Genomic DNA, 20,757 nt, shown 5'->3' on the forward strand with positions numbered 1-20,757 from the left:
TTGACTTTTTGATCATAATGAATTAGATTTCATGGACAGGGTCGACCTGATCCTAGATCAGCACTTCTACTCTGAGACTCTTCATGAACACAAGCCCTGGACTCTTTTTATACTGCTTTGTAATAGTCATTTTGTCAGACTGTAATTTATTTGGGCCTGCGCCATTGTTTCCGTTATCCTGTAATAGCTGGCTTTTGGTCGATAAAAATAAATAATCAAAAGGCGCTAAATAAAAATGGTGCCGGCCAATTGTCCAAAGAAATAATAATCCCTTTGCGAAATGATGCATTTTAGCCCTATTCGTTGATTGAAATACAAGTCGATGCAGCACAAGAATTCAAACATCTGTTTGTTGCTGCTGGAGTGAAATGCGTTTTAATAATCCCAATCACTGCACAACAATTCCAAAGGCAATTCCGTGAAGAAGAAAAAAACAACTATGGGCAAAATTAAAAAGAGCAACAATTTATTTTCTCAACTGGTAATTAAGCGCGCTTCGCATTCGCCATTCAAGTGCATAGGCAACTAGGCAGGCTTCAGCGCGTCACGCCACTTTGTAATGAGCTGGAGGCAGTATGCATTTTGAAAACATATACTTAATTGTTTGAAACCGGCATGTTTTACCTTGCTTCAAAGTAGCCTAGACAAATCCAACCAAATGCGCAGGCAGTTATTTTATAAATACTTTCATAGGCCAGTGAAAACAGTGGCCTTTTTCTCCTGTGTTCTATTGGTTTGTTAATCAAGTTTGTTTCATTGTCCAGTAACCAAAGATAAGTCCTATTAGCAACCAATGTTAACACATTTAGATTTCCACTCTTTCAAAATTTCTAACAAGTATTTTCACCTCTGTCACATGAAACCTGCTAATTGCATTATTGAACTAACATTTGCGTGTAGCCCACTACATTGTGCTCATTGGTGCGCTTATAATGTGAAGAAATAAGAGTTTATCAACATTCTATGCTAAACGTTCTGATCTGTTGCATGAACCTCATTGCTTTTTAAAGTTTTTTTGGGGGGTGCTGCCAGACTAGGCCTACTGTTTAAATGAATTTGGGATCTATTGTCCCACAACTGTCTCAGAGTCTGTTTGGAATAGGCTTTGTTTCTCGCACAGAATGACAAGCTGACCAATAGAATAGGTTAACCTTTCTACTATGGGGGATAGTAGGTTGACATAGGCTAGTGATTTGGCTGTTCGTTATTTGTCTTGTTGGCTGAGGAAAAGTCCATGCGGGATGTTATTCTAATGTAGGCGGCGTGTGGGTTTGAAGTTTGGGGAAGCTAAGTTTCACCATTTTAAAATTAAAATAAAGCATTGCTCGCATTTTCAGACTTATGTAAGATCACCTACTATTCCTAATGTGATGATTGGATTGGATAGTCATAATTTAGGCTAATAATATAACTTAATTACTGTTCACAAAAAAAGACTGTTCAATGCAGCTCGAAGTTGCATAGAGTAGGCTTAGGTTATATCAGATTTATATCATTTATTCTCTTTTTGCACATGAAAATGTTGGCCTTTTTATAAGCACATTTCATGCAATTTTACTTCACTTTATATGACTGAAGATATTATGGGGTATTGTGTGTAGATTGATTCAAATATGACAAATTACAGGGTAGCCTACTCTGCTGACACTGACAGATCAATAAAAACAACGTTGTCTGATTCACATATTTGGCTTACGAGAAAAGGGAGACAAAAAATACAATATGACGTCCATCTAAACCTGGAGGAGGAAATGATTGTCCAAAAACACTGGCACTGATGCAATGATAATGACAGTGACAGTGAATATGCACACTCACTGGGCATATGACTGATGTTCTCCGCTGGTGCCAATAAGATGGGTTACTTTTCGCTCAATTAAGTTGAGAATTTTGATAACTTAAAGTCAGATTGGAGTCTTCGTCCTCTTCTCTTTACAGCAACAGCCATTTGTTTTCCAAACTGTTTTTGCGAGATGTATTTTTAAATATCGCGATATGCCTGGCTGGGTCTCTTTGCTTTTCACTGACAGTCGCAACTCAACAGTCATCTGTTTGGTATGTCCAAATTGCGGGCCCTTCTGACTGTAGGCTATGTGATTTAAAACAATTCACAGCTTTTAATTTTTTTAGATAATGATCCTTAATTTCATGTATTTTTTGGATTGCTTCCGCTAGCCTTGTTCTAACATCTTCAAATTGCTCGTCAGAATTCAGTAAGAATGACGCATGCCGTTGCATCCAAGTTGCATGTTCTGTTAAGATGAATTACCATAAACGAAATGGGATTTCTGTCATTCTGAGAACCTCGTGGATGAACGCCCTAATCAGGTTACGCAACCAATGCATATAGTCCAGTAAATTTCTTAAATGTCCGGTAAATTAAAATGCTGCCGGTCAAATGTCCTAACGGGAACCCAGGCCTGCACTAAGCATTGTAAAACTAAGCCTTGCTAGATATTTTCCTGCCTTGTTCAGTGGCTAACTCTGTGGCCTTTTGGTTAGTGTCGGCCCTGAGATTGGAAGGTTTGGGAGTTCGATCCCCAGGAGAGTCATACTGTAAAAATGGGACCCGCTACGTCTCTGATTGGCACTCCGCATTAAGGAGATAGCTTGGGGGGTCAGGACCCTGTGAGTCTATTGATGTGAAGTACTTGCACATCAAGCTGCATCACACTACAGAAACCAGAGATAGGCTCCAGCTCCTCTCGTGCAAGACTACTTACTGCCATGTTCCAGGGTGAGATGAGAACAGCAGAGCAGGGAGTTCTATAATTATCCATGTAGGATGAGCAGAGTCACCGCTGTCTGTCTCACTGAAGGGATACATTACGACTGCATGTCATTAGAGCCATCGCTCAGTTAGACAGTAGGCTTTGTGCTGCTGGGCTCTAATTTCTTTGGGAGATAGTGTATGTGAGCTTTCGACTCTCTTAACAGGCCATTCCATTTTTTGTGGCATACATTATACAGTGCATTCGAAAAGTATTCAGACCCTTTCACTTTTTCCACATTTTTTACGTTACAGCCTTATTCTAAAATATGACAAAGCGAAAACAGGTTGTTTTGACATTTTTGCAAACTTATTACAAATACAATTTAAAAAATACTTTATTTACGTAAGTATTCAGACCCTTTGCTATGAGACTCGAAATTGAGCTCAGGTGCATCCTGTTTCCATTGATCATCCTTGATGTTTCTACAACTTGTTTGGAGTCCACCTGTGGTAAATTAAATTGATTGAACATAATTTGGAAAGGCACACACCTGTCTATATAAGGTCCCACAGTTGACTGTGCATGTCAGAGCATATATCAAGCCATGAGGTCGAAGGAATTGTCCATGGAGCTCCAAGACAGGATTGTGTTGAGGCACGGATCTGGTGAAGGGTACCAAAACATTTCTGCAGCATTGAATGTCCCCAAGAACACTGTGACCTCCATCATTCTTAAATGGAAAACGTTTGGAGCCACTAAGACTCTTCCTAGAGCTTGCTACCCAGCCAAACTGGTAAATCTGTCATTCTGCCCCTGAACAAGGCTGTTAACCAACTGTTCCTAGGCCGTCATTGAAAATAAGAATTTGTTCTTAACTGACTTACCTAGTTAAATAAAGGTGTAAAAAAAGGGCCATGGTCAGGGAGGTGACCAAGAACCCGATGGTTACTCTGACAGAGTTCCAGAGTTTCTCTGTGGACATGGGAGAACCTTCCAGAAGGACAACCATCTCTGCAGCACTCCGCCAATCAGGCCTTTATGGTAGAGTTGCCAGACGATAGCCACTCCTCAGTAAAAGGCACATGACAAGTACTCAGACCATGAGAAACAAGATTCTCTGGTCTGATGAAACCAAGATTGAACTCTTTGGCCTGAATGCTATCTGGAGGACACCTGGCACCATCCCTATGGTGAAGCATGGTGGTGGCATGCTTAAAAAAAAAAAGACCTCAGACTGGGGCGAAGGTTCACCTTCCAACAGGACAACGACCCTAAGCATGCAGCCAAGACAACACAAGAGTGACTTCGGAACAAGTCTGTGAATGTCATTGAGTGGCCCAGCCTGAGCCCGGACTTGAACCCAATGAAACATCTCTGGAGAGACCTGAAAATAGCTGTGCAGCTGTGACATTCCCCATCCAACCTGACAGAGCTTGAAGAGGCTCTGCAGAGAAGAATGTGAGAAACTCCCTAAATACAGGTGTGCCTGTAAATACAGTGCCTTGCGAAAGTATTCGGCCCCCTTGAACTTTACGACCTTTTGCCACATTTCAGGCTTCAAATATAAAGATATAAAACTGTATTTTTTTGTGAAGAATCAACAACAAGTGGGACACAATCATGAAGTGGAACGACATTTATTGGATATTTCAAACTTTTTTAACAAATAAAAAACTGAAAAATTGGGCGTGCAAAATTATTCAGCCCCTTTACTTTCAGTGCAGCAAACTCTCTCCAGAAGTTCAGTGAGGATCTCTGAATGATCCAATGTTGACCTAAATGACTAATGATGATAAATACAATCCACCTGTGTGTAATCAAGTCTCCGTATAAATGCACCTGCACTGTGATAGTCTGAGGTCCGTTAAAAGCGCAGAGAGCATCATGAAGAACAAGGAACACACCAGGCAGGTCCGAGATACTGTTGTGAAGAAGTTTAAAGCCGGATTTGGATACAAAAAGATTTCCCAAGCTTTAAACATCCCAAGGAGCACTGTGCAAGCGATAATATTGAAATGGAAGGAGTATCAGACCACTGCAAATCTACCAAGACCTGGCCGTCCCTCTAAACTTTCAGCTCATACAAGGAGAAGACTGATCAGAGATGCAGCCAAGAGGCCCATGATCACTCTGGATGAACTGCAGAGATCTACAGCTGAGGTGAGAGACTCTGTCCATAGGACAACAATCAGTCGTATATTGCACAAATCTGGCCTTTATGGAAGAGTGGCAAGAAGAAAGCCATTTCATAAAGATATCCATAAAAAGTGTCATTTAAAGTTTGCCACAAGCCACCTGGGAGACACACCAAACATGTGGAAGAAGGTGCTCTGGTCAGATTAAACCAAAATTGAACTTTTTGGCAACAATGCAAAACGTTATGTTTGGCGTAAAAGCAACACAGCTCATCACCCTGAACACACCATCCCCACTGTCAGACATGGTGGTGGCAGCATCATGGTTTGGGCCTGCTTTTCTTCAGCAGGGACAGGGAAGATGGTTAACATTGATGGGAAGATGGGTGGAGCCAAATACAGGACCATTCTGGAAGAAAACCTGATGGAGTCTGCAAAAGACCTGAGACTGGGACGGAGATTTGTCTTCCAACAAGACAATGATCCAAAACATAAAGCAAAATCTACAATGGAATGGTTCAAAAATAAACATATCCAGGTGTTAGAATGGCCAAGTCAAAGTCCAGACCTGAATCCAATCGAGAATCTGTGGAAAGAACTGGAAACTGCTGTTCACAAATGCTCTCCATCCAACCTCACTGAGCTCGAGCTGTTTTGCAAGGAGGAATGGGAAAAAATGGCAGTCTCTCGATGTGCAAAACTGATAGAGACATACCCCAAGCGACTTACAGCTGTAATCGCAGCAAAAGGTGGCGCTACAAAGTATTAACTTAAGGGGGCTGAATAATTTTGCACGCCCAATTTTTCAGTTTTTGATTTGTTAAAAAAGTTTGAAATATCCAATAAATGTTGTTCCACTTCATGATTGTGTCCCACTTGTTGTTGATTCTTCACAAAAAAATACAGTTTTATATCTTTGTTTGAAGCCTGAAATGTGGCAAAAGGTCGCAAAGTTCAAGGGGGCCGTATACTTTCGCAAGGCACTGTATGTTATACCTAAGAAGACTCAAAGCTGTAATCACTGCCAAAGGTGCTTCAATAGTACTGAGGGAACGGTCTGAATACTTAGATAAATGTTACATTTAAGTTTTTTATTTACAGATTAAAAAACTGTTTTTGCTTTGTCATTATGGGGTGCACAATAACAAAGGCAACCTGCCTAAATGACTACAGACCCGTAAGCATGTCCGTAGCCATGATGTGCTTTGAAAGGTTGGTAATGGCTCACATCAACACCATTATCCCAGAAACCCTAGACCCACTCCAATTTGCATACCGCCCAAACAGATCCACAGATGATGCAATCTCTATTGCACTCCACACTGCCCGTTCCCACCTGGACAAAAGGAACACTTATGTGAGAATGCTATTCATTGACTACAGCTCAGCGTTCAACACCATAGTACCCTCAAAGCTCATCACTAAGCTAAGGAATCTGGGACTAAACTCCTCCCTCTGCAACTGGATCCTGGACTTCCTGACGGGCCGTCCCGAGGGGGTGAGGCTAGGTAACAACAAATCTGCCACGCTGATCCTCAACACTGGAGCTCCTCAGAGATGCGTGCTCAGTCCCCTCCTGTACTCCCTGTTCACCCACAACTGCATGGCCAGGCACGACTCCAATACCATCATTAAGTTACCAGACGACACAACAGTGGTAGGCCTGATCACCGACAACGACGAGACAGCCTATAGGGAGGAAGTAGGCACGACCAAGCCTATTCCCCCTCAGGAAACTAAAAAGATTTGGGTCCAGAGATCCTCGAAAGGTTCTACAGCTGCAACATTGAGAGCGTAGGGTTGCGTCACTGCAATTGCTCGGCATCTGACCGCATGGCACTACAGAGGGTAGTGCGTACGGCCCAGTTCATCACTGGGGCTAAGCTGCCTGCCATCCAGGACCTCTACACCAGGCGGTGTCAGAGGAAGGCCCTAGAAATTGTCAAAGACCCCAGCCATCCCAGTCATAGACTGTTCTCTCTACTACTGCATGGCAAGCGGTACTGGAGTGCCAAGTCTTGGACAAAAAGGCTTCTCAACAGTTTTTTACCCCCAAGCCATATGACTCCTGAACAGGTAATCAAATGGCTACCCGGACTATTTGCATTGTGTGCCCCCCCAGACCCTCTTTTTACGCTGCTGCTACTCTCTGTTTATCATATATGCATAGTCACTTTAACTAAACATTCAAGTACATACTACCTCAATTGGGCCGACCAACCAGTGCCCTCGCACATTGGCTAACCGGGCTATCTGCATTGTGTCCCACCACCTGCCAACCCCTCTTTTACGCTACTGCTACTCTCTGTTCATCATATATGTACATACTACCTCAATCAGCCTGACTAACCGGTGTCTGTATGTAGCCTCGCTACTTTTATAGCCTCGCTACTGTATATAGCCTGTCTTTTTACTGTTTTATTTCTTTACCTACCTATTGTTCACCTAATACCTTTTTTGCACTATTGGTTAGAGCCTGTAAGTAAGCATTTCACTGTAATTTCCTGTTGTATTCGGCGGATGTGACAAATTAACTTTGATTTGTTGTGTGGAGATAGTTGCACAGTATATTAAATAATTCTACAGACCTCTTCTCTATTGCTGTTTGGAGTGCATAGATAAAGTGATTGTACACTACATGACCAAAGGTATTTTTGGACACCTGCTCGTCGAGCATCTCATTCCAAAATCATGGACATTAATGTGGAGTTGGTCCCCCCTTTGCTGCTTTAACAGCCTCCACTCTTCTGGGAAGGCTTTCCACTCGGTGTTGGAACATTAATGCAGGGACTTGCTTCTATTCAGCCACAACAGCATTAGTGAGGTCAGGCACTGATGTTAGTCAATTAGGCCTGGCTCGCAGTCGGCGTTCCAATTCATCCCAAAGGTGTTCGATGGGGTTGAGGTCAGGGCTCTGTGCAGGCCAGTCAAGTTCTTCCACACCGGTCTCAAAAAAACATTTCTGTTATGGGCCTCGCTTTGTGCACGGGTGCATTGTCATGCTGAAACAGGGCCTTCCCCAAACGGTTTCCACAAAGTTGTAAGCACAGAATCGTCAAGAATGTTACTGTATGCTGTAGCATTAACATTTCCATTCACTGGAACTAAGGGGTCTAGCCCGAACTATGAAAAACAGCCCCAGATCATTATGCTTCCACTTCACGGCTTAGCCGTTGTTGTTCCGAGACGTTTCCACAATAACAGCACTTACAGTTCACCGTGGCAGCTCCAGCAGGGCAGAAATTTGACGAACTGACTTGTTGGAAAAGTGGCACCCTATAACGGTGCCACGTTGAAAGTCACTGAGGTCTTCAGTAAGGCCATTCTACAGCCAATGTTTGTCTATGGAGATTGCATGGCTGTGGGCTTGATTTTTATACACCTGTCAGCAACGTGTGTGGCTGAAATAGGCAAATCCACTAATTTGAAGGGATGTCCACATACTGTTGTATAGAATTTTTCACCCTTTTTCCACAGTTTCTGCGGGTGCAGGAGAGGATGAGTGTTCAGGAGGAGCTGGACAAACTGCTCTTCCTCGTCTCAGATCAGTCCCTGTCTCTACTGCCAGAGTACCACCAGAGAATCAAGGTATGTCTGACTTCCATCGTCTTAACGCGATCCAATATTAAATTCAAAACTTTTCATACAGAAGCGTTTTTCCTAGGTTCCTGCCTTCTATGGAGTTTTTCCTAGTCACTGTGCTTCTGCCTCTGCATTGCTTGCTCTTTGGGGTTTAAGGCTGGGTATCTGTAAAGCACTTTTTGACAACTGCTGATGTAAAAAGGCTTTATAAAATACATTTGATTTGATTTAAAGGTGTATGTAATATGCAGAAATCGCTCTGCCATTTCCTATTTGCAAAAAATCCTAATAGTTTCCCTTATTTCAGTTTGTGACAAAACAAGCTGTCATTGTGTGGAGAATCATTGTACCATCTAAACCGCTGTGAAATATATTTTCCAGAACCAAAATTATTGTATTTTCAGCTGTTTGAAGCTGGTGTACTGAACCAAAAGTAAAATGTTAATTTTAAGACTGACAGGCATAGAAATAGCACACACAGAACATATCTACTTTGCTTTCAAAGAGAATGACAGATCTCTAACTCACATTTCTGTGTGAATTTGGTTGTCGCCCCAAAAAGTGACATATTGTAGCGTATTGTAGCTTTAACGAGTTCATACACACTAACATTTTCCATTGGTTGCACTGGTGCTCCCAACTTTAAAAAGTTAGGAGCAAAGCATAAAATTTAGAAGCAGCAGAAAATGTTATTTTTTAAAATCAAATCAAATTTATTTATATAGCCCTTCGTAGATCAGCTGATATCTCAAAGTGCTGTACAGAAACCCAGCCTAAAACCCCAAAGAGTAAGCAATGCAGGTGTAGAAGCACGGTGGCTAGGAAAAACTCCCTAGAAAGGCCAAAACCTAGGAAGAAACCTAGAGAGGAACCAGGCTATGTGGGGTAGCCAGTCCTCTTCTGGCTGTGCCGGGTGGAGATTATAACAGAACATGGCCAAGATGTTCATAAATGACCAGCATGGTCGTATAATAATAAGGCAGAACAGTTGAAACTGGAGCAGCAGCACGGTCAGATGGACTGGGGACAGCAAGGAGTCATCATGTCAGGTAGTCCTGGGGCATGGTCCTAGGGCTCAGGTCCTCCGAGAGAGAGAAAAAAGAGAGAATTAGAGAGAGCATATGTGGGGTGGCCAGTCCTCTTCTGGCTGTGCCGGGTGGAGATTATAACAGAACATGGCCAAGATGTTCAAATGTTCATAAATGACCAGCATGGTCGTATAATAATAAGGCAGAACAGTTGAAACTGGAGCAGCAGCACGGCCAGGTGGACTGGGGGCAGCAAGGAGTCATCATGTCAGGTAATCCTGGGGCATGGTCCTAGGGCTCAGGTCCTCCGAGAGAGAGAAAGAAAGAGAGAAGGAGAGAATTAGAGAACGCACACTTAGATTCACACAGGACACCGAATAGGACAGGAGAAGTACTCCAGATATAACAAACTGACCCTAGCCCCCCGACACATAAACTACTGCAGCATAAATACTGGAGGCTGAGACAGGAGGGGTCAGGAGACACTGTGGACCCATCCGAGGACACCCCCGGACAGGGCCAAACAGGAACTTAATAGATTTAGATATAGCATATATACATTGTAGCAACTTCTGAAGCTCATGTTGTTCCCTAGGAACTAGTATTTAACCCTGTAAATACATTTGTTTATTATAAAACGCTTAAATGTTGACAGAAATACCTGTCATTGAAATGAAGTCATTTGTGGAATATTATGTTTCTACATTATGTAGAAGCACTATTTTCCTATTGGAATTGTACACAATTGTCAAGTTTGTGATTATAACATGCAAGAGATTCATTCATTGCTATGATCGTTGATCTCCTGAAGAAGCTATCCCTTTTCTTCTCTTTCTATGTCCCCAGATGTTTGGATATACTGATAAAGTTACCAGGTTGTTAGCTAGATAGCTAATGAGGTAACAAGCATGACTGAACAAGGTGTAAAACAAATGGTTTATGAATGTAAAAATGCGGGCTCCCAATCCTCGACTGTAAGAAAAAAACTGTTCAGTAGTGCTTAAAATGTACCCCAAAACATGAATAATTGATCATCTCTGATGTAAAGCCTACAAAGTTGCCTGCCATTATGTCAGATCGTGACGTTGAGTTCGAATACATGTTTAACTGACCAAATTAAGAAATGTTTTTAAAGCACTGCAAAAATGTGTGTGGACCAGAAATAGGCTCTCGTCACTGTATTTTGTTTATTCAATGAGGAATTACCATCGTCAGAGAAGTTAGAAAACATATCTGCAGATAATTTTTGTCCGGAGCTCAAAAATCTGAAGTATGCAAATCAGGGAGCCAAATTAACGACTTGTTCAAAGATCCAATTCTGTTCCTGACATTCATCAAAAATATCTATTTAAAAACAGCCTTTCCTTCGCAAACGATCCATCACTATGTAACACTAGTGTAATAAAGGCATTATCCCCCATCCCCAGGTGCTCCAGTCCCTGCAGTACGTGGACAATAGCGGTGCTGTGCAGCTGAAGGGCAGGGTGGCCTGCCAGATCAGTAGCCATGAGCTGCTCCTCACAGAGCTACTGTTTGAGAACGCCCTGAGTCCCCTGGCCCCTGAGGAGAGCGCCGCCCTGCTGTCCTGTCTGGTCTTTCAACAGAAGACCCAGGTGGAGCCCCACATCACCAACACACTGCAGGAGGTATGGGGGAACTGGGGGGGGGTTGAGTTTAGGAGGAGAGGGGTAGGGATGAGAGTGTGTGAGAATACATTTCCTTGGTTCCTTGGGTCCTTTTTTTTGCCTCCTTATCAAAACCCATTGAATGAGAAGATCAGAGGTCCCTCCCCTCTGACCTCATCCAATGGGTTTTAAGAAGGATCCGAGGAGAGAGGACGCAAGGAATTTAATGAAATGCAATTCAGATTCTCCCTGTGTGTGTGTTGGGGTGGTAGAATGTGCTTGGTTGTCTACAGGGGTAGGGTTGAGGTTACACTTTTTTGTGTTCTTGTGTCTGTCCCCTATGTGTTATAGTTGTGGAGGTTGTGCAACCATTTTTTCTCACCCATCTACACTCAGTGCCCCATAATGACAAAGTGAAAACATGTTTTTAGAAATGTTTGCAAATTTATTGAAAATGAAATTCAGAAATATCTCATATACATAAATATTCACACCCCTTAGGGAATGCTTTGCAGAAGCACATTTGGCAGTGATTATAGCTGTGGGTTTTGCGTCAAATGCAAAATGAATCATACCGGCTGTATTTCTATATCTTAACTTGATGGCTGACATGCAAAAAAATGTGGGACTTTATCAACAATGGACTAATGAAACAAATACTAACAAATAGTTTTTGGTTTGTGTTTTCCTTTAACTTCTTGGTGACGGGGCAGTATTTTCACGTCCGGATGAAATGCATGCCCAAATTCAACTGCCTGCTACTCATCCCCAGAAGATAAGATATGCATATTAGTACATTTGGATAGAAAACACTCTGACGTTTCTGAAACTGTTTGAATCATGTCTGTGAGTATAACAGAACTTATTTAGCAGACAAAACCCCGAGGACAAACAGTTCAGATTATTTTTTTGGAGGTCACTCTCTTTTCAATGGGTTTTCATTGGGAATCCAGATTTCTAAGGGACTTTCTTGCAGTTCCTATCGCTTCCATTGGATGTCAACAGTCTTTAGAAATTGGTTGAGGTTATTCCTTTGTGTAATGAAGAAGTACGGCCATCTTGAACGAGGGTAACTTGAAGTGTACTGTTAGATATAGACGCGTGACCAGAAAGCATGCTTCAGTTTGTTTTCTTCCTGTATTGAACACAGATCATCCTGTCTTCAATTTTGACGATTATTTACGTTAAACAATACCTATAGTTCTATTACAAAAGTAGTTTGAAACGTTTTGGCAAAGTTTACAGCTAACTTTTGAGATATTTTGAGTCACGTTGCTCAAGTTGGAACCAGTGTTTTTCTGGATCAAACACGCCAAATAAATTGATATTTTGGATATATATCGACGGAATTAATCGAACAAAAGGACCATTTGTGATGTTTATCGGACATATTGGAGTGCCAACAAAAGAAACTCGTCAAAGGTAAGGCATGAATTATATTTTTATTTCTGCGTTTTGTGTCGCGCCTGCAGGGTTGAAATATGCTTTCTCTCTTTTGTTTACGGAGGTGCTATCCTCAGATAATAGCATCGTTTGCTTTCGCCGAAAAGCCTTTTTGAAATCTGACATGTTGGCTGGATTCACAACACGTGTAGCTTTAATTTGGTATCTTACATGTGTGATTTAATGAAAGTTTTTATTTATTTATTTGAATTTGGTGTTCTGCATTTTCCCTGGCTTTTAAACCTCTTATGGATCCCTTCACTCGCCAATCCCTTTAGCGGGATTGATTTGACAACATCCACTGAAATGGCAGCGGGCCAAATTCAAACTACAGGAATATCAATATTCAACATTCACGAAAATATGTGTAAAACATCAAAATAAAGCTTAACTTCTTGTTAATCCAGCCACTGTGTCAGATTTCAAAAAGGCTTTACGGCGAAAAGCAGACCATGCGATTATCTGACAACAGCGCCCCGCATACAAACACATGAAAATCATATTTCAACCAGGCAGGTGCGCCACAAAAGTCAGAAAAAGCGATATAATTAATACCTTACCTTTGAAGATCTTCTTCTGTTGGCACTCCAAAATGTCCCAAAAACATCACAAATGGTCCTTTTGTTCAATAATGAATCTTCTTGATTCAGAAATACACCGGTTTCAACTCGCCCAACATGCCTACAAAGTATCTAATAAGTTACCTGTAAACTTGGTCCAAACATTTCAAACAATGTTCCTAATCTAACCTAAGGTACGCTAAATCATAAATAATCGATACAATTTAAGACGGAATAAACTGTTTCTAATACCGGATAAAAACAACGTGAAGCACCAAAACAGTGGAGTCCACCTGGAGTGGCGCAATGAATAGCCCTACTTCTTCATTTCTCAAAAGAATAACATCAACCAATTTCTAAAGACGGTTGACATCTAGTGGAAGCCATAGGAACTGCCACCAGGTTCCTCATAAAAAGGGCTTCCCATAGAAACCTATTGGAAAACACAATGACCTCAAAAAAAATATTCCCTGGATGGATTGTGCTCGGGGTTTCGCCTGCCAAATCAGTTCTGTTACACTCACAGACATTATTCTAACAGTTTTAGAAACTTCAGTGTTTTCTATCCAAATCTACTAATTATATGCATATCCTAGCTTCTGGGCCTGAGTAGCTGGCAGTTTACTTTGGGCAGGCTTTTCATCCGGATGTGAAAATACTGCCCCCTAGCCCAAAGAGGTTCCTTTAAGTAATACTGCAGAAAATGCGGCAAAGAAATACACTTTTTTGTCCTGAATACGAAGCGTTATTGTTTGGGGCATATTTTCAAACAGGATACATGTTTTGGAATATTTTTAGTCTGTACACGCTTCCTTTTCACTTTGTCATTTAGGTTAGTACTGTGGAGTAACTACAATGTTGTTGATCCATCCTCTGTTTTCTCATATCACCATTAAACTCTGTAACTGTTTTAAAATCACCATTAGCCTCATGGTGAAATCCCTGAGCAGTATCCTTCCTCCAGCAACTGAGTTAGAAAGGACGCCTGTATGTTTGTTGTGACTGGGTGTATTGATACACCATCCAAAGTGTAATTAATAACTTCACCATGCTCAAAGGGATATTCAGTGTGCTTTTTACACATCTGCCAATCGGTGACCTTCTTTGCGTGGCAATGATAAACCTCCCTGGTCTTTGTGGTTTAATCTGTGTTTGAAAATCACTGCTCGATTGAGGGACCTTACATATAATTGTACAGTGCCTTGCGAAAGTATTCGGCCCCCTTGAACTTTGCGACCTTTAGGCTTCAAACCTAAAGATATAAAACTGTATTTTTTGTGAAGAATCAACAACAAGTGGGACATAATCATGAAGTGGAACGACATTTATTGGATATTTCAAACTTTTTTGATAAATCAAAAACTGAAAAATTGGGCGTGCAAAATTATTCAGCCCCTTTACCCCTTTCAGTGCAGCAAACTCTCTCCAGAAGTTCAGTGAGTATCTCTGAATGATCCAATGTTGACCTAAATGACTAATGATGATAAATACAATCCACCTGTGTGTAATCAAGTCTCCGTATAAATGCACCTGCACTGTGATAGTCTCAGAGGTCCGTTAAAAGCGCAGAGAGCATCATGAAGAACAAGGAACACACCAGGCAGGTCCGAGATACTGTTGTGAAGAAGTTTAAAGCCGGATTTGGATACAAGATTTCCCAAGCTTTAAACATCCCAAGGAGCACTGTGCAAGCGATAATATTGAAATGGAAGGAGTATCAGGCCACTGCAAATCTACCAAGACCTGGCCGTCCCTCTAAACTTTCAGCTCATACAAGGAGAAGACTGATCAGAGATGCAGCCAAGAGGCCCATGATCACTCTGGATGAACTGCAGAGATCTACAGCTGAGGTGGGAGACTCTGTCCATAGGACAACAATCAGTCGTATATTGCACAAATCTGGCCTTTATGGAAGAGTGGCAAGAAGAAAGCCATTTCTTAAAGATATCCATAAAAAGTGTTGTTTAAAGTTTGCCACAAGCCACCTGGGAGACACACCAAACATGTGGAGCCAAATACAGGACCATTCTGGAAGAAAACCTGATGGAGTCTGCAAAAGACCTGAGACTGGGACGGAGATTTGTCTTCCAACAAGACAATGATCCAAAACATAAAGCAAAATCTACAATGGAATGGTTCAAAAATAAACATATCCAGGTGTTAGAATGGCCAAGTCAAAGTCCAGACCTGAATCCAATCGAGAATCTGTGGAAAGAACTGAAAACTGCTGTTCACAAATGCTCTCCATCCAACCTCACTGAGCTCGAGCTGTTTTGCAAGGAGGAATGGGAAAAAATTTCAGTCTCTCGATGTGCAAAACTGATAGAGACACACCCCAAGCGACTTACAGCTGTAATCGCAGCAAAAGGTGGCGCTACAAAGTATTAACTTAAGGGGGCTGAATAATTTTGCACGCCCAATTTTTCTGTTTTTGTGTCACGCCTTGGTCTTAGTATTTTGTGTTTTCTTTAATTATTTGTACAGGCCAGGGTGTGACATGGGTTATTGTGTTGTCGTATTGTTTTTTTTTGTAGGCATTGGGATTGTGGTTGATTAGGGGTGTGTTGAGTGTAGGCTTGGCTGCCTGAGGCGGTTCTCGATCAGAGTCAGGTGCTTCTCGTTGCCTCTGATTGGGAACCGTATTTAGGTAGCCTGAGTTCGCTTTGTATTTCGTGGGTGATTGTTCATGTCTCTGTGTAGTTTCACCAGATAGGCTGTAATTAGGTTTCACGTTCCGTTTGTTGTTTTTGTATTTATTAAGTTATTTCATGTATCGTCACTTTTTTTTCATTAAAGATCATGATTAACCACCACGCTGCATTTCGGTCCGACTCTCTTTCGACAAACGAAGAACGCCGTTACAGAATCACCCACCACACACGGACCGAGCAGCGTGGTAACAGGCAGCGACAGCAGGAGCAGCGAAAGGAGGACGTTATGGACAGCAATGGCATGGATTATACGACGTGGGAAGAAATCGACAGGTGGGCGGCCGACCCAGAGAGAGTGCAGGAGCCCGCATGGGATTCGCTTGAGCAGTGCGAAGAAGGATATAGGCGAATGGAGTCGAAAAGGAAAACACGGCGGCGCAGAGCGAAACACGAAAGTCACCCCCAAAAATGTATTGGGGGGGGGGGCTCAGGGAGAGAGTGGCAGAGTCAGGAGTCAGACCTGAGCCAACTCTCCCTGTTAATCATGAGGAGCAGCGATATAAGGACTTCTGGTCTTGGGAGATGATATTAGACGGAAGAGGACCCTGGGCTCAGCCTGGTGAATATCGATGCCCCAAGGAGGAAGCAGAGGCAGCAGGAGATAGGAGCCGGCGATACGAGGGAACACGGTTGGCAAGGAAGCCCGAGAAGCAACCCCAAAAACATTTTTGGGGGGGGCTTACAGGGAGTATGGCTATGCCAGGTAGGAGACCTGCGCAAACTCCCTGTGCTTTCCGGTGGGCTAGAGAGACCGGGCAGACACCGTGTTATGCTATGGAGCGCACGGTGTCTCCAGTGCGGGTGCATAGCCCGGTACGGTTCATACCAGCCCTTCGTATTTGCCGGGCTAGAGTGGGCATCGAGCCAGGTAAGCTTGGGCAGGCTCGGTGCTCAAGAGCTCCAGTGCGCCTTCACGGTCCGGTCTATCCAGAGCCACCTCCACACACCAGTCCTCCGGTAGCAGCTCCCCGCACCAGGCTTCCTGTGCGTGTCCTCGCTCCAGTATCACCAGTGCCCGCACCACGCATCAGGCCTACAGTGCGCCTCGCCTCTCCTGCGCTGTCGGAGTCTCCCGCCTGTTCAGCGCTATCAGAGCCTTTCTTCTCTACAGCGCTGCCGGAGCCTCCTGCCTGTATGAAGCAGCCAGAGCTGCCAGTCTGCAAGGAGCTGCCAGTCTGCAAGGAGCTGCCAGTCTGCAAGGAGCTGTCAGTCTGCAAGGAGCTGTCAGCCTGCATGGAGCAGTCAGAGCTGTCAGTCTGCATGAAGCAGCCAGAGCTGTCAGTCTGCAAGGAGCTGCCAGTCTGCAAGGAGCTGCCAGTCTGCAAGGAGCTGTCAGTCTGCAAGGAGCTGTCAGTCTGCAAGGAGCTGTCAGCCTGCATGGAGCAGTCAGAGCTGTCAGTCTGCAAGGAGCTGCCAGTCTGCAGGGAGCTGTCAGTCTGCAAGGAGCTGTCAGTCTGCAGGGAGCTGCCAGTCTGCAGGGAGCTGCCAGTCTGCAAGGAGCTGCCAGTCTGCAAGGAGCTGCCAGTCTGCAAGGAGCTGTCAGTCTGCAAGGAGCTGTCAGGCTGCATGGAGCAGTCAGAGCTGTCAGTCTGCAAGGAGCTGCCAGTCTGCAGGGAGCTGTCAGTCTGCAAGGAGCTGCCAGTCTGCAGGGTGCTGTCAGTCTGCATGAAGCAGCCAGAGCTGTCAGTCTGCATAGAGCAGCTAGATCCGCCAGTCAGCCATGGTCTTCCAGATCAGCCTGTCAACCAGAATCTTCCAGATCTGCTAGTCAACCAGAATCTTCCAGATCTGCTAGTCAACCAGAATCTTCCAGATCTGCTAGTCAACCAGAATCTTCCAGATCTGCTAGTCAACCTGAATCTTCCAGATCCGCCAGCCAGCCAGGATCTACCGGAGCCTACTACCTACCTGAGCTTCATCTCAGTACTGGGCTTAATCTCAGTACTGGGCTTCCTCTCAGTACTGGGCTTCCTCTCAGTACTGGGCTTCCTCTCAGTACTGGGCTTCCCCTCTGTTCCGGGCTGCCCCTCAGTTCCGGGCTGCCTCTCAGTTCCCGGGCTGCCCCTCAGTCCCGAGCTGCCCCTCAGTCCCGAGCTGCCCCTCAGTCCCGAGCTGCCTCAGTCCCGAGCTGCCCCTCAGTCCCGAGCTGCCCCTCAGTCCCGAGCTGTCCCTCAGTCCCGAGATGCCCCTCAGTCACGACCTGCTCCTCAGTTCTGTGGGGTTCTGGGTGAGGACTATTAGGCCATGGTCGGCGGCGAGGGTGGATTATCCCAGGACGCGAAGGGGAGGAACTATGACATTTATGGAGTGGGGTCCACGTCCCGAGCCGGAGCCGCCACCATGGACAGACGCCCACCCGGACCCTCCCTATGGTTTTGAGGTGCGTCCAGGAGTCCGCACCTTGGGGGGGGGGGGGGGGGGGGGGGGTTCTGTCACGCCTTGGTCTTAGTATTTTGTGTTTTCTTTAATTATTTGTTCAGGCCAGGGTGTGACATGGGTTATTGTGTTGTCGTATTGGGGGTTTTTGTAGGCATTGGGATTGTGGTTGATTAGGGGTGTGTTGAGTGTAGGCTTGGCTGCCTGAGGCGGTTCTCGATCAGAGTCAGGTGCTTCTCGTTGCCTCTGATTGGGAACCGTATTTAGGTAGCCTGAGTTCGCTTTGTATTTCGTGGGTGATTGTTCCTGTCTCTGTGTAGTTTCACCAGATAGGCTGTAATTAGGTTTCACATTCCGTTTGTTGTTTTTGTATTTATTAAGTTATTTCATGTATCGTCACTTTTTTTTCATTAAAGATCATGATTAACCACCACGCTGCATTTCGGTCCGACTCTCTTTCGACAAACGAAGAACGCCGTTACATTTTGATTTGTTAAAAAAGTTTGAAATATCCAATAAATGTCGTTCCACTTCATGATTGTGTCCCACTTGTTGTTGATTCTTCACAAAAAAATACAGTTTTATATCTTTATGTTTGAAGCCTGAAATGTGGCAAAAGGTCGCAAAGTTCAAGGGGGCCGAATACTTTCGCATGGCACTGTAAGTGTGGGGTATTGCTATTGCTATGCTATTATTGAACATGGAATGAGTTCATGTAACCTATTATGTGATATGTTAAGCACATATTTACTCCCGAACTTATTTAGGCTTGCCATAACAAGTGGTTGAATACTCATTGACTCAGCTTTCAATTTTGTATTAAATTGTAAATCATTCTACAAACAAAATTCCACCTTGACATTATGGAGTATTGTGTGAAGATCAGTAACACAACATCTCATTTAAATATATTTTTAATTCAGGCTGTTACACAACAAAATGTGGAGAACGTAAAGGGGTGTGAATACTTTCAGAAAGCACTGTAACTATACATTTCAATGTGTCATCTGTAATGTACATGGATGGACATGTTGGCTTCTAGTGATACACACACTGGTTTGAGCTCAGGCTAGACTCACACAGCTGTCTTACCCCGCAACAAGGGCGCCACACCCGATACACACTCCCCTGAAGCCCTGAAACATGGAAGTGCTCTAAAGAGGGCTGAATTAGTGATGGGCGAGGTGAGAGCCATGTATGGAGTGGTTTAGAAAGGTACCATCCAAGGGGCGAGCAGCAAGGAACAGTGATCTCTGACAGGGAACACAATCACCCAACACAGGTAACTGTGGGATTTCAGATGACGTGCAGCTTAACACTTAACAGAGGGGAGGCTGAGGTTGAAGTGGAGTGGGCAAAGTAAGGCGGATGTGATTGGAAAGTGTCACGTGTTTAAGTGCTCCTTGTATGACTAATCTGTGTCTATCTGCCTTTGTCTCTATCATTCCGCTCTCTCTCGCTCTCAATCTCCACTCTTCTCTGTCCTTCTCCTTGTATTAACCCACTTTTGACTGTGCCCCATTACTACCTCCCTTATTTACTACCTCATATCTCTCTCTCTTTCTTTGCCCTTCTCCTTACATTACCCCACTCTGTGTGCCCCGTCTATTACTTTCTTCTTTTGCCACCTCTCTCCCTCGGCTCTCTCCTTTCCTCTCTCCCATAGGGTATTGAGAGAGTGCTGGCAGTGGCCCAGCGTATTGGGGAACTGCAGAGGGACTGTGGGATAACCCAGACAGCTGAAGAATTTGTGGGCCAGTTCAAGTTTGGCCTGACCGAAGTGGTATACTGCTGGGCCAGAGGCATGGTGAGTGGCGTAAGCTAACTGTAATTTTAGACTCTTCTTGATTGACCTCATTTCAATCAAGACACTCGTGGACAGTTTCCTGGACACAGAATAAGCCTAGTCCTGGACCGAAAAGCATGTCAATTTTAAAGTGCTTTGTACTCCAGAACTAGGCGTAATCCCGTGTCTTGGAACCTGGCCCCTCAAAGCTCCAAAAACCTGCCCCCTAAAAGATCTTCATCAGGAGTTATGTTTCTATCCATTTGGGAAGGGGCATCAATTATCTGCAGATAAGTGATAAAAAGATTCTCTGAAGATGTTAATTCCTCAGTGCAGAAACAATATACTGAGGAGAGAGCCTCATTCTGGTCCACACAATTTTTTCCCGGTGCGTTAAATTGACAATGGTAGGCAACGTTTTAGGCTTTACATTAGAGATTAACAATTTTTTATGGTTTTAGGTACATTTCTAAGCATTTCTGAGTGAAGAGCCATTTGGGAGCCAAATGAATAGCTCTTTTAGGTGAATGGAGCCAAGTGATCCGGGTCACAGGAAAGACTAAATGCCCATCACTGTGCAACAGAGCTCAAAGGGGACACTGGTGTCTTAAAAGGGCAATGACATACACAACATGACCAAAAGTATATGGACAACAGCTCGTCAAACATCTCATTCCAAATTCATGGGCATTAATATGGAGTTGGTCCCCCCTTTGCTGCTATAACAGCCTTCACTGTTCTGGGAAGGCTTTCTACTAGATGTTGGAACATTGCTGCGGGGTCATGCTTCCATTCAG

The 20,757-nt window shown here is 43.8% G+C and overlaps 1 protein-coding gene across 1 annotated transcript in view; it reads left to right on the forward strand.

Moving 5' to 3' along the window:
- LOC109907617 (helicase SKI2W-like) overlaps positions 1 to 20,757 on the forward strand; it is a 55,973-nt gene that overhangs the window by 32,259 nt on the left and 2,957 nt on the right. Inside the window, exons 26-28 of the mRNA XM_020505693.2 lie at positions 8,327 to 8,437; positions 10,887 to 11,105; positions 19,841 to 19,981. Coding sequence (XP_020361282.1) covers positions 8,327 to 8,437; positions 10,887 to 11,105; positions 19,841 to 19,981 — 471 coding nt within the window. The remainder of the gene's footprint in view (positions 1 to 8,326; positions 8,438 to 10,886; positions 11,106 to 19,840; positions 19,982 to 20,757) is intronic.

The sequence above is a fragment of the Oncorhynchus kisutch genome, linkage group LG17, assembly GCF_002021735.2.
Source record: "Oncorhynchus kisutch isolate 150728-3 linkage group LG17, Okis_V2, whole genome shotgun sequence".
Taxonomy (NCBI): domain Eukaryota; kingdom Metazoa; phylum Chordata; class Actinopteri; order Salmoniformes; family Salmonidae; genus Oncorhynchus; species Oncorhynchus kisutch.